We start from the raw sequence: 14067 nt of genomic DNA, 5'->3' as shown, positions 1-14067 counted from the left end.
CAGATTTCTCTTGTGACTTTTATTCCTACACATACACATCTTTGTAAGTTTTGGATTCCTGACAGAAGATCCAGAGTAACAGATGTTCTCATCTGTTTGTCTCTTAAAAGTTTTTATAATTGTGTTTTTTATTGGACCCTTAATCCTTTATAAAGCTTTTTATTTTTAAATTGAAGCACATGACTGTGACTGGAGGCTCTTACTTCTCCTGCTCCAGTGATTGCTCATTGTTGGCTTTAATTTGACTCCTCACAGAGTAATTTACTCTTAGGGAAGATGTGTGTTACCAGGAGTGAGTCAGCAGTCCAGGTCAAACACTCCAGCGTATCTGCTGGCCTCTGCTGGGAGAAAAAAGAGCTACAAGTGCAGTTTTTTGCCCCCCAGTACACTTCCTGTTTGCGGACCAATAACAAAAATAATTTCACTGAAAAAACAAAATACTAATGAATGGAGCACTGTTAAGTAGAAGGGGATGCAGAGCCTTAAGCTTCCAGTCTGGATTCAGGAGACAGAAACATCTCTACTTTCAAGGTTAGGGCTGGATCAGGTGTTAGTTATGCTGAAATAGGCCCAGGCTGCTGGGGCTTCCCATGATGATGATGCTATGTGTTTTTACACCACTCTGCATTTAACCATTAGTTCTCATTAATCTCTGAGTCTCTCTCCCCAGAACACCAACAGCAGGGGGCTTTACCTTACAATACAAGAAATGCCTTGAGGTGACTGTTGTGGTGATTCGGAGCTGTATAAATAACATGAAACACAATTTAACTGATTTTAATTGAATTATGTGTTTGTTTATTTTCTGTAATACATTTATTGTTTGAATGAGGTTAGTGTTTGTAAAAGTTAATCTCTGAGTTTCATTAGTTAGTCCTCTGATTCAGAGTGCTTTTCTACTCTGTGAAGGGGAAATGAATGGCTCAGTGATGTTAGTGTGTGGGCAGCTGCAGGCTGCCTGTCTACCTGCAGAGAGCATCTGTTAACAGATGGTGGCAGTGTCAAAAATATGTGATACAACCGCTCTGTGGTCTGCTCTTGCTTGTGCTTTTGTTGGTCATCAGCCAGCCACCGAGAAGGGCGAAGTCAGGAGCTGAAGAGAAACCGAGAGCTTTTCATACTGGATTGTTTCATGCCCTTCTCTTATTTCCAGTGAACACTGTCCAGTCTGCTCCAACCACACAGCATTCGATTACAGCTTCATCCACATCATTGTGTTTGACTGAGAATCAGTCTGCGTGGGCAAATCTGTACACAAACCTATGCAATCTAGTGCAGTCATAGCTCTGGCTGAACGCAGGAGCACGCAACATGACAGCCACACCCACCTCATGCTCAAATCTGGATGCAAAGAGCTCAAATAACTTCTTTCAGACAGAAATGAAGAGCTGCACCAAGACCCAGAGTGATAAATAGGGATTGTTTAACATAACAAAACCATTTAAGCTGCAAATGTAAGTGAAGGAAGAAAATTATAAATACAAAAAAATAAGAATAGAAAAGTGAACATGTGAAAATCGAATGATTAGATACAGTATAACGCATTTTTGTCCAAAGTATAATGAAGAGCACTAAATGTCCTAAACATGCACAGAGACAGCGTCTCTCAGCCTGTATGAGGACTTATAGGACTGAAAAAAACACAGCTTAGACTTCAGGATGGAGGAGATGTCTCAGCTGCAGTGCCGCTCCTCCTCACTTCTGCTTTATTGCAGACAGAAGGTCCAACATCAGTTTTTGAAATCAAGACAGTAACAAGACATTTTTTAAGCAGTGTTGTTGTGAGTTTGCTAACTAATCTTAACAGTAATGTAGCCTGTGCTTCCTGTCTCAACGATGTACCTCAGATGTTCCTCATTCCCCCCAAATCACAGAAACATGTCACACACTGTTGAATGTGCAGAAAACCGCAGGAGATGTATCTGAGCTGTGAGGAACTGTCGACTTCAAAACTTTGACCAGTCACTTTATGAAAAAGGGAACACATGTGAGAAAGTTACATTCACAGACAACAGGATGCTCAGGCTTGTGAAACTGATTACACTCGTCACAGTCCGGAAACACACAGAAGGGCAGGAGAGACTAAATCTGTTTGGGAATCATATTAAGCGAGGAAAGCTGAGAATCATATGATGAACGGATGATTGTTGTACCCTACTTTAGACTTTTCCATCTCTCAAACAGACACTTGCATCAGTGAGTAATGTGGAAGGCTGCCGTGTACGGATAAGAGGAGTTTCCGGTTAGGAAGTAGATTCCCGTCTAAACCAAGCTTCATCTGTTCAACATACATGAATATAAGGCAGTGATTTTCTTTCTGTGTCACTTCCAACATATTCCCAGATTTAGGAGCATCGCTCATCAGGGATTATTTATATTTCCCATTTAATATGTTCAGCACACACACACAGACACACACACACACACACAGACACACACCCACACCCACACACACAGAGACACACACACACACACACACACACACAGACAGACACACACACCCCACACACACAGAGACACCCACCCCCCCCCCACACACAGACACACACACCCCGTGTCTGTTTACTTTAATAAATCAGATGTTTGTCGTCACGACCTGTGACTGCAGTCTACACACAAAAACTCATCTGTATTATTATTGTTATTCTTTGGGTCTGTTTGTTGCCACACTTCCAAAGTTTGTGGCTGTACAGTATGAATACACAGAGAAACATAAAAAATACCCGTATCTGTCACATGTTCAGTACAACACCGAGAGAACAAATGACTTTAGAAATAAGTCGATCATAAATTTGAGAGACATTAAATTCTGGGCTTATTTTTGGTTTATGAGGGTAAAAAAATACTTTTATCTTTCTAAATTAGTCTAATCGGTGCCGCGTTTGACTCAAGCGAAATCCACATTAAAAAATGCCCTTGCATCTTTACGTGCCATGCGTGTATATCCCACACCCCGACTCTCAGCAAAACAGAGGTAAGGAGGAACTGAGCGATGCTGGACGCGTTATTATTGCAAGCAACGGGACGGTGAGAGAAACTGGGAAGCCCGGGAGCAGACATATTTATCTCGAAAGGTAAAGCTCTTTTTTTGTTTCTCTTAGCACTGCGGTAAAGAAGCGGGCGCAGATAGTGATGGGGCTGACAGGGCGAAGCGTTATATGCGTCCACGGCGTGTCTGTGCGTGTGTGTCTGTCGGGCTCCAGCAGAGGTGGCTCACATTAGACATTTTGGGCAGTGCCTGCGCATTTCTTAATGTGGGTGTCAGGCCGACCTGCAGAAATGACGACGTGACGCTGAACTTTGCGGTGTCAGTCGTAAGGTTGGCTGCAGGAAGCTGATGCCCAGCAGCATCCATCCAGCTAGGGGTGAAGATCACACCTCCTCATCTTTTGTTAACGCGAATAGAAGCACCGCGAGCTATCTGGCACAATCTGGGCTTCATTATTGCATTGTTGCCAGCCACATGTCTCCACATTGAAATGCCGGTCAGTATCCATGCTGCTGCTGTTTCCCTGTATCAGAGGACCAGGGCCCATCTCTTCTGTCTGGCATCACACACACACACACACACGGCTTAAGCTGAGCAGAATAGATTACTGCGAGTAGAGGGTGAGATCAAACGCGAACAGGCTGCACAAAGATAAGAACAAAAACCAGTCTGCAAAGACGATTCCAGCCTGCTGGAGTAAAAATGAATGAACTTGGAGCATGCAGTGCCTTAAAGTGACCTCATCCTGCTTCGTTAGTCTCGTGCTGTCATCACTATCGCTATAAAATCACTCACAGGATCATCTGATATCCAAAGCACCCTTCTAATGTCTAACTGTTGGCCTTTCATGGTTGTGATGACTGCAGTGGAGGGTCTTCTTGACTCTTGAACATGGTGTGGATATCATTTAGTTTGGTTTTAAAGGTCGCCGTGCACCCCAACTTCATAGGAGCCTCTTACAGCGCATTATTGGTCCTTTGTACTTCCTCTGCCAAACCGTGATCTACATTAGCATAGACTGCGGTGTTACTGGTAATGTGGTGTCTCCATGGAAACTGGAGCTGTCATATGACAAAGTCACTTAATATTAATCTTCAAACCTGCAAGCACGCAGCACAAGATTAAAATCTCATTACAAAGCGTGTTTTATAAAACCAGGCTTCATTGCAGTTTTAATCACCCAGAATCATCATGTGATCACAGGGCCTCGTTTCTTTTACGATTACTGCCCAGGCCTGCAGTGCCAGAGATGCACGTGTAGGCTATTGAACCATGCCCCCAGGTTTGGTTTCAGGGTTCCCCTTTTCTGAAAATCCTTGTTTGCCAAAATACAGAAAACACAGACTATACTGTATCCAGGATGTCAGGTAACATATAATCTGTGCACACAAACTCTTGAGGGGAATTACAGTAAAAAAGTGAACCCATATCTCTTCCTGAAAACCCCACAAGGACCCATGAAGGTCTCCGAGATCCCAGTGCGGGACCTGGTGTCCCATATTTCTGTCTTTGATACGATTTATCACCACAGGCTGTGAAACTCCACCGTGTTACGTAGAGTCCTTAAAATCCAATACATACGGTACACATAGAAACTGTAATTATAGCTATATTACCATCAATACAATGATACAGTGAATGTGTACCACACATGCTATCCATTATAGCCACCCTGCTACCATCGAACCAGTCGTGTGACGTCGTTATCGCAGCTGAACCAATGAAATTACTTCTAGCAATTTTACCGCGAGGAAGCGAAATATGGGCGTGTCCATGTTCGTCCTTCCAAAGAAAATGTAAAGAAGCTGCTAAATACACACGCGAACCAAAACGTAATGGCCTTGCTGGCTTACTGGTAAATGTACCCACTCACTGGGGGCATGGTTAAGGTCCTCTCGGGCAGACTTGCTGTTGCGTTGGAAGCGGCACCCTTTTGTTTTTGGGCGGAGCGTTAGCTGCTAGCCTTTTATTTAGCTAGCAGCGACTACCTCAGATAGCCGGTTGTAGGGACTCACATGGCGACACCTCTGTTGTTTTACAACGGCTCGGCTAGCTAACAGCAGCCCGTCTCCTGCCCTCGGCCTGACCCCATGGATCCCGGTGGAAGTGAACTGGACTCCAGCCTGCCTCAGCCAGACAACCCGTGTTTGATAGTGGAGGACTCCCAGCCGGACAGTGTCGCTTTAGAAGACGACCCCGAGAGCAGCTACCGAGCTCTGCTGGCCCGTCGCCTGTCCAGTCTACAGCCCACCGCTCGCAGCCCGGTACTGGTAAGGAGAAGATCTCATTCAGTAGCTCTCCTCTCTGTAATGCAGTTACTGATTACTTGAGCAGATAAAGAACAATAAGCACAGATTTATACTTGAGTAAAATGGTAAGACGAGTGGCTTTTTCACGGACGTTGCACTCAACTCGACCACAGACGGTCCAGTTCATTTCCTCAGCTATCCATCCGCCCATTAATCAGTCAGGCTCACTTTGAAAAACTGGGTAAAATGCAGGCTACACTTTGGACATACTGGCAGAGCCAGAGGCTGGTAATCTGTTACAAGCAAACTGACTCACACTCACATCTGAGCTATCGGGAGGACTCTGCAGCTCAGATGTAAAGAGTAAACTCGTCACACAGAGGCCTGTGCTGGCTTTCTGTTCAGACCTGCTGGCAGGCGATCTCTCCTCCACGCTCTAAAGCACTAAACCTCCAGGGAAACACTGAAGCACAGTTCATGTGAGATACAACACTCAGGCATCTGTAACAGTAAACCACTGTCGGTTAGTAGTTGTTGTGCAGCTTTGAATTAGTTTAAACCCAAAACAAATGTTGCACGTTAAAAGTTGAAAATGTATAAAAAAGACAACTTCTGTCATTTACATTACAACCTTCTCTCTTCTAGGAATTAATATCTTCACCAATAGGAAGCAGGTGCTCTCAGTCCGGCAGCCAATCAGAGAGCAACAGCCAGGCTGAGCCTGGTAAGTGTTTTCCAGTGTAGTGGGAGATAGTTAAGTGTTTCTTGTCCTGAATGAAGATAAAACAGCGCTTTTGCTTCTTTCTTAGACGGTCTTGCTGCAGCCAACCCCAGTTCAGTGTTCCAGGAGGACAGTCAAGTTTTAAACATCTGCGCTCCTCCAAACAACAAAAAGTGTGTTTGATTTGTCCACTTTTGCAGTTTGATTGTGGTCAGGGTCAGATGGCAATGAAAGGTTTCACTTTATTTTTCAGGTGTGTACCAGAGGACTCTGACATGGATTCTGGTGCTGATTCTACTACACACTGTATTCAGTCTGAAGGTACGCATTTTTCCAACACATTAAGTTCCAAAAGCATCTGCTGGTCTGTTTGATGTCGTGCTTGGAAGTAACTGCTACGGGTTGTGTTGTGTTTCAGGGGAAGCTTCTCAGTTTGGTTTTCTTGAGCTTTCTCAGACTCAGGATCTGTGTGGTGAAGCCGTGAACAGTCAGGAGGAAGACGGAGACAAATGCAACAAATTGGGTATAAGGACTTTTATCCACGTGTCTGTATTACACTGTCATTATCCACATTAATAAAGGATTGCATTCAGCTGCTTGTCGCTCTGCGTCGGGGCAGTGACGCTCTGGTTTACCTCGTATTCGTGGCGTGCCTCTGTTAGAGCTAACAGGCAAAACATGGAGGCAGAGCTGCTGTGCTTTTCAAACAGCTGCAACTAACATCTGTCTGCTGGGCTGCTAATGCGACCAGCATAACTAAGGTTCATGACCGTGTTTGTGCTGTTGTTGTTTGTTTGCTGTTTTTTGCACTTTTAATGAAATGATCTGACACAATAATGATGGCTGTGTCTCCAAGGAGGAGTGAAATACTATTTTATTAGCACTTCATAGCATTCATTAGCAGGCATCTATTTCACTGTGATTCATACATGGACAGGTGATTTGCTAACAAAGCTGGCCACCTTGTGTGCTAGCTTACAACTTTAGATCGCGCTGGGCCTTTGTTTAAATTTTGATGTCATGATTTTGGCTTCCAGTGGAAACAAGATAATGGGTCCTTTTTTCACTTTTTGTTACTAAATGCTTGTTTTTGTGTTGTGGTAAATCAAGCACAACCATTCGATTTGCACGTCTTAAACATAAATACACACATGATTTAGTTCAGCAGTATCTACGATGACACACAGTCGTTAGTCAACAAGACTTGTGTTGAAAAAGTTGTGAAAGATTTCACTGATTGCACCTGTAGAAAGATCATTAGTGGCCCAGCTAGTCTGGTTTCAGTGACACGTCACTCTGCTGTTGATCAGCTGTTTGCTGTTTATTGCTCCCTCGGCCCCTGCTGTGCGTCTCCTTACCCCACCTGACACCATCGTGCATCCCACGGTGAAGACTTTGGGCCAGCAGGAGCTGATGGTTGCCCTTGCTAAAAGGGCTTTACAGTCAACAGCATCAAGTCCAGATGACTCTTACATTCCTCACCATGGTCACCCCTTTTTTGATTTTAATTTTAAATAATCATAAATAGTGGAAATTGCAGTTATTGAACAAACACATTGTGATGGTTATTGGTCGAAGCAAACAGCCCTACTTCTGCTTTCAAATAAGCAACACAGCAGAGATCAAAATGCTTATGTTGAGCCTTGGACACAGGATTCACAAACATGGTGATTGATGTTGCCTTGTGTGCTGCCATCCTTTATATACAGTCTATGGTTGCAACAGAAATGCGTTCCTGATCTCTGGATGCAGAATGAGGGGTGCTGGGTATAATTACGTTTTTACTTGTTCCGATCAGAGCATTCCCAGTGACTCCATGAAGTTAAACAAAATAATCAATGTTCTCTTCATTCCCAGCAGAGCAGAACATCAGTTCCAGGACTTCAGAAAGTCAGGACACCAAAGCGTTGAGGTGCAGCTCCATGTGACCTTTCAAAGTCTGCATTCATTAGATGTTTGTGTTTTGGCTTTGCACTGAAATTTCTTTTCTTCTCCAGGTCTGAGGTGAGCTCCAGCAGCTCATCAGAGTCTTTGGGTCAGTCAGGCAGGCAGCTGAGTGTCCAGGTTCTGCTGCACTCGCAGAACCTGCAGGACCAGCAGGACTGTGAGATCCTGTCCTCACAGGACGATCTGTTCGATGCTGACAAGACAGGTACATTCATGTAGCACTCGAAGGATTACACATGTTGTCTTTTTAAGCCCATCACCTTCATATTGTCTAAGACCACACTGACAAACTGTCACATCAGAAATGTTGGCCTTAAGTGTGAGTTGTGGCGTTTTTTTGGAAGGTTGCCGTCTGGCAGTCAGCGCTATTTGTACAAACCTTTCAGATCTCATTTCTGTAACAGGTGGGCTGTGGATAACTGAAAAACACATTTTGGCAGAGGTGTACTGTTTCAGCCTTGTAATTTAAATTATTTAAAAATGCAGATCTTTTTTAGTTTAATATTTTTTAATCATTAACTATAAAAAAGGGTCTTAGTTCCTGTTGTATTCTGCTTATTTGTTCATTCTCATCTCACTCCACGCCTTCCACACCCAAACATGACTGTATGCTCTTTGACTGCCTCACACATAGTAACCCAGTGGTTGTTGGAGGGACGAGTGTTTGAAAGTTCCTCACTGTGAGGAAGAGACACAATAACTCAGTTATTTACCTAAATGATTTGCCCTACTTACATTTTGCTGTTAAGTTAGTGACGAGCTAACCAACAGATGTTGAATGTAGCGTAAAAATGAGTTGACAGGGAAATCACCGTGGACAAGGTTTCACCTGACGTGGTTGTTTGTTTTTTGTTAAATCACAAATAATCACAAACACATGGAACGTGCCGGCGCAGTGAGCATGCCCCTGAATGGCAAAGCCTCCTTTGTTCTAATCGTCTTCAGTGATCTCTAAGCCCTTACAGCTACGCTGGTGTGCTCCTAACATAGGGTGAGGCTTAGTAGACAGGCCCATATAAACCCGCGTATGTGTTTAAATCAGAATAACTGTGAAAAAATGACTCACTGTATGAGAAGTTGTTGAAAGTAGAGGTGTGGAGCCCAGTTTGTGCTTCCTTCACTGGGAGTAACAGTCCTGGTTTGTTTCTCTCGTACAAACAGAAAATGATCTGAAATTACTCAAACTGCTTCTTTGTCTCTGCGCTGCTTTCAGGTGCTGCAGTGGACAGTACAGTGTCTGAGCCGGAGCAGCAGGGTCACCCCACCTCCACACCCGCCCACACCCTACAGCTGCTGCATCTATCGGGACAGGGAACACTGGTGCAGGAGAGTCTGTCCCAGTAAGCGGCGTGCTGCTCTTGCATCATTCACACACAATAAATCCCTGAAAAATGAGCTGATGTCCTTTTTTCTCTCCTCTCTAGGAGCTCTGTTGATTATGTCGCCCCCACCCCAGACAACTTTAGCCATACCCCTTTAATAGTTCCCAGCTCACCAACCGAACTAGAGGATGAAAATGGTAAATCTGCTTTATTATCTCAGTTTGGGTTCAGACATGGAATCAGCTGGTGGATAAAGCTAACGTCCCTTTGCATTGTCAGGTGCTGATTCACAAATGGATACGTCACTGCCTCCGGATGACAGGGGAGCAGGAGAAAAGGACGAGCCAATGGAAACCGAGGCCGCCCCCAAGCCACAACCATCTGCATCTACTCCCATATCCCAAAGTTCCCCTGGTTTTGCTTTAGAGCGAACTCTCTCTGTACCGTCCCAGCCCGAGTTCTCTCATGTATGTCCTTCACTCTTTACTTTCAGCAGCCTATTTAAAATGTTCCCAGTAGAAAATATGGATTATATATGTGATGTATTAAATTGTCAGAGGATAGAGTGCTAGGCCCAGTGACAAAGACTGTTTGACCTGTCTAATCAATAAAAAATGCAAAGATCAGCAGATGATGTTGTGGTCAGCTGTATGTCAGCTGACCAGCTGGTTGAAGAGTTCATTGATTTCAGCACCAACTTTGTTTGTGCCCTTATAAAGAAAACCATGTTGACTGTGTAGTTGTTCCTCTGAGGAGGAGAACCGTTACTTTCAGTGTAGGACTGCTGCTGGTTGTTACACCGGGTCTTTGTGCCGCTCCTCCTTTCACTCTCAGAAATGAAGGGAGAAGTGGTAAACAGCTGATTGGCTGATCAGTCTGATTGGCTGCCCCTCGTAAAGAGAGTTTGAGCAGCAGGTAGAGTTTGCTTCTGTGCTCAGAGTCGGATGAGCAGTATGTCCTCTCAGTCACATCATGCAACGTCCAGTTTAAAGGCTGAATCTCTGGTTTATAACTGTGCAAAAGTCTTGAGTCATCTGGGTTTTGTATATCTTGTCCTTTCAAGCAGACAGCTTCTTGTAGCTTTGGACAGTTTTCCAGACGTTCTAAAGGTCCAAAGGTTTCTTTGGACATTTGCTGGGGTTTTTTTTTTCCTTCCCTTCACTCATTTTAGTTCATAACATTAACCTATGATTAATTCAAGCATAAAAGGCTCCTAACTTAACGGGTGAGCCAGTGTTGTCTATTGTATCTTTTGGCACTTGGTTATTAGAAGTCTGTCACAGAAACACATAATGTGTTCCCATCATTTTCTTTTGTTGAGCCTATGAAGAATACCAATGATAACAGTCTGTTTCAAGTTTCATGTCCCAGCGTGATGTGCACCAAAAATAATCTGAGGAAACTGGACAAAAGAGACAGCAGGTCTGAGACTATCGGCAGCAGATGAACATCTGAAAGTCATGTTTTAAGATAACTGACGCAGGACCTAAGAGACACATGTGACTCTGTATTAGATCCACCTGCTGATCAGTGAAGCCTCGTCAGGAACGGTCTCAGTGGAAGGCTGAGATACGCCAAGTTACACAAAGGCTGGGCTGAAAATCACGAAAGTGACGAATGCACAATTTCTGGTTTAAATGAATGTAAATGTGTAGCGAGGGTGTGCAGTGAGGGTCTACAGCCACCTGTAGAACAGGGTGGAGGCTCTGACGTGGTTTGAGGCTGCGTTTCAGGGATTTTGCCAAACCAGGTGGAATTATGAACATGGAAAGCATCTGACTGACAGTGGCTTCAGGTTTTTCAGTGAAGCCAGGCACACTGCCAGTCCACAGTTCACCACAGTGTGGGATCACTTTGACAGAAAACAGAACAAACCCGGCCAATGTCCAAAGAGACCTGGAGAAGTAGTCCTGAAGACTGCTTAGAAAAAGCAGAAATGCCTAAGAGAGCTGAGGCTGTGTTGGTAAAATAAAGCAAAAACTCTTCGTCCCTCATGTGCTACGTTTGCACGCGTGTCGATAAATGTCTTCCCAGTTTTCCTGGTAAAATTTAAAGAAATAAAGGGTGACTCAAAACTTTTGCACAGTAATGCAGACTAACTTTGAAACTTTGGTGAATGCGTTGGTGCATGTGTGGAAAATGAATAGTTAAATAGACTTAATGCAGTGTGTGAATAAACGTGTCGTTTAGCTGCAGCTCTGATGATTTTCTGTGTTTCTAGGACGTATTTGTTCCAACGCAGAGCCAGGATGCACAGACGCATGAAAAGTCAGCGTCGTTGCCTTGTGAGACAGAGTCTCAGCATCTTGAGTCGGCTCCCTTCACCTTGCCTTTGCAGCTCTCTGTGAACACAGAGAACAGCAGCTGTCATCAGCTCACCTCTGAGGAGGACAGCCAAGCCACTCAGATAGAGGAACTGGAGGAGCCGCTTGCCGTCGACACCAGCGACTCTGTGAGTTCGTGTCACGATCAGAGAAAGGAGAGTAAAGCCGTCCCGTCGGAGTCACAAGCCGCCGCCGGCTCCAAAATGTTGTCCTCTGCTGAATCACCGAAGCGCCACGTTGAATGTGCTGAGACTGAAGCGACCGATCTGGCCCAGAAATCAGCAGTTTCTCTGAATGTACAAAATGTGAATGTAAACGATGTGAAGGCTGACAGCAAAGATGCTGGCTGTGCTGACATGGTGTCTTGCTCGCAGCCAAAGTTTGATTCTGCTGATCTGACAGGTAAAAGCTGTGTGCAGGAGACTCCCTCAGATGCTACGCCCTGCAGCCTGCCTTCACAGTCTATGATTTCTCAAACATCTGCTGTGGATGCAGATGTGTCAGGAGGAACTGTAAAAAGTCCCTTTGTGGAATCGTCGTCGCCGCAGCCTGAGGTGGGGTGCAACAGCCAGGCAGACAAAAACACAATGCACGAACGAGGTGAAGAGGAGGATCAGGAGGTGGCGATGGAGGTGGAGAACGCCGAGGGTACCTCGGGAATGGGTCTGGTTCTCTCCCAGAGCCAGCTGTTGTCTCCTGAACCCATGGACGAGGAGAGTGAGGACAAGGCAGAGGACAGCATCCTCTGTGTAACAGACAGTGAGAAAGAGGTGGCGTCACAATCAAAGACTCACAGTTCTCAACCAATCACAGGCCAAGTGTCAGTCTCTACCAATGGCCATGAATCCCAGACTCAGGAGAAAGAGGCGCACTCGGCTCCCAATAGGCTGTCCCAGACGGAGAGGGCGGGCTGTGAACCAGAGGCCCTCAAAGAAAAGAGCTTGAGCGACAGCTCGGGAGGTGAGCGTTCTGAAGATGTGTTTTCTGCAGAGTAAGCAGAGAGTCGTGTCCACATAGTGTCCAAAGAGTAAAAACCCAAAACCCAGTAGTGTCTGTTAGAAAGAACTGAAAGGCCTGTTTTAAAGGTTGAATTACTTTATCTTTGTCTTTAACCTGATTCCACTCGTGTGTTTCTGCTACAGACATTTCATTCCACTTCACCCTTCCTAAAGAAGGAGACTTGATTGGACCTGTTGTCGGCGCCACGCCACCACTGATCAACCAGCTGAAGCAGACGCTGAGACACAGCACTCCCATCGGTGAGTGGCACCACACCGGTTCACCAAAAGCCAAAGAACATAACACGGTCCTAGTAATATTATTGTTTCCCTCCTCCAGAGATCAGCTCTTTTTCTGAAAAGTCGGATGCAGTGGGTGACGTCTCTGCAGACGTGGTGATGGCCAGCAGCGATATCGTTTTGGGTGGAAGTGGCGGTGACGCAGCTGACAAAGGTGACGGGAAGCTGAGCTTGAGGATGAAGCTGGTGACGCCCGTTGAGGAGGGCAGCTCGGAGCATTTCAGCCTGCAGAGTAAGAACTCCTTCCACGCTGTTTGTGAAAAAGTGTCTCGCTGCCGCACACTCAGCGATGCATTTCTTTCCCCAGAGCCGACGCCACCAGAAGAGGATGGATCTGTCACCAAGGTTACGACCGTTTCCCAGGCTGTAACCAGGTAAGCTGGCGCTCTCTCAGCACGTTATTTAAATTCTTTCATTTGTCGTCTTCTTCTCATTTCAGTCTAATCCACTTGTGAGTGCTGTCTCTGTGCCATCTCCCAGTGTAGTTTGAGGTTTTGAGGCGCTCACGTCATATTGATTGAACTCTAAATAACATTTTTAACTTAGTACTTTGTTAAAAGTATGCACCAAAACTTTATGTTGGATTCAAATTGTTAAATGTTGCCATTGTTGTACTTAAATTTGGAAACCGTGCCTTAAACTGCATGGTTAGATATTCTTCTGCTCCTCCCCGAGTGATGCTGTGGGAGGTAATTAGCTGTTTAACTGCAGGCACATTCCATGTGACATTCTGGTTTCCTTATCTTCTGAGGGATGTCCACCCCCGGCCATTTAGGGGCTCGCCTATGCTTGCATGTGGTGAACCATTAGAGTTAAGCCGTATACGGGTGTGGGGAGATGACCTTTAGATACCAGGAAATGTGGTTACACAGTTGTAAGCATATATTGTGTGGAAGGAAGACACACACACAGTGTTTTAACCTTTTGTGACCATAGGTTTTTTTTTTACAATGGGTGCTGCTTGTATTCTCAGAATAAAAGGCTGTTTATTCGAGGTTGGCTAGGAAACAGGTGAGGAGCGTTCAGCTCCAACAGCCTGGTTCCGACCAGCCTCCCTTCCGTCGTTGTCTTGCTTTCTTCATGAGTGATGAGTCTCTGAACTAGTGGGGCTGCTGAAGCGCAGATTCAACACACTTGAACATTGGCTCACTTTCCTTAAAGCTGGGATGCAAAAGTAACATTAATGAGGTTTTCTTAAGGTTGGCTAAAGTCTGTCA

The 14067-nt window shown here is 45.1% G+C and overlaps 1 protein-coding gene across 8 annotated transcripts in view; it reads left to right on the top strand.

Moving 5' to 3' along the window:
- Positions 1–2895: 2895 nt before the first annotated feature.
- The window catches only part of tp53bp1 (tumor protein p53 binding protein, 1), a 21472-nt gene continuing 10300 nt past the window's right edge, over positions 2896–14067 (top strand). For 4 of the 8 annotated variants that reach the window (XR_014798585.1, XM_084914200.1, XM_084914362.1 and 1 more), the window contains exons 1-15: positions 2896–3074; positions 5097–5259; positions 5884–5962; positions 6048–6132; positions 6213–6280; positions 6378–6482; positions 7817–7871; positions 7957–8111; positions 9120–9246; positions 9331–9425; positions 9508–9695; positions 11450–12512; positions 12695–12811; positions 12891–13082; positions 13158–13224. Coding sequence is in view for 7 of the 8 variants with exons in the window: in XM_084914200.1 (XP_084770326.1) it covers positions 2911–3074; positions 5097–5259; positions 5884–5962; positions 6048–6132; positions 6213–6280; positions 6378–6482; positions 7817–7871; positions 7957–8111; positions 9120–9246; positions 9331–9425; positions 9508–9695; positions 11450–12512; positions 12695–12811; positions 12891–13082; positions 13158–13224 (2723 nt within the window). In the remaining variant the exon portion in view is untranslated. Of the gene's footprint in view, positions 3075–5042; positions 5260–5883; positions 5963–6047; positions 6133–6212; positions 6281–6377; positions 6483–7816; positions 7872–7956; positions 8112–9119; positions 9247–9330; positions 9426–9507; positions 9696–11449; positions 12513–12694; positions 12812–12890; positions 13083–13157; positions 13225–14067 lie in introns of those variants that run through there. The other 4 variants (XM_084914568.1, XM_084914279.1, XM_084914143.1 and 1 more) reach the window with 3 other exon arrangements.

The sequence above is a fragment of the Perissodus microlepis genome, chromosome 1 (genome assembly GCF_051167445.1).
Source record: "Perissodus microlepis isolate ML-2025 ecotype Zambia chromosome 1, ASM5116744v1, whole genome shotgun sequence".
Lineage (NCBI taxonomy): Eukaryota > Metazoa > Chordata > Actinopteri > Cichliformes > Cichlidae > Perissodus > Perissodus microlepis.
Note: the sequence above shows the minus strand (reverse complement) of the source record. Positions and strands in the feature narration are given on the sequence as shown.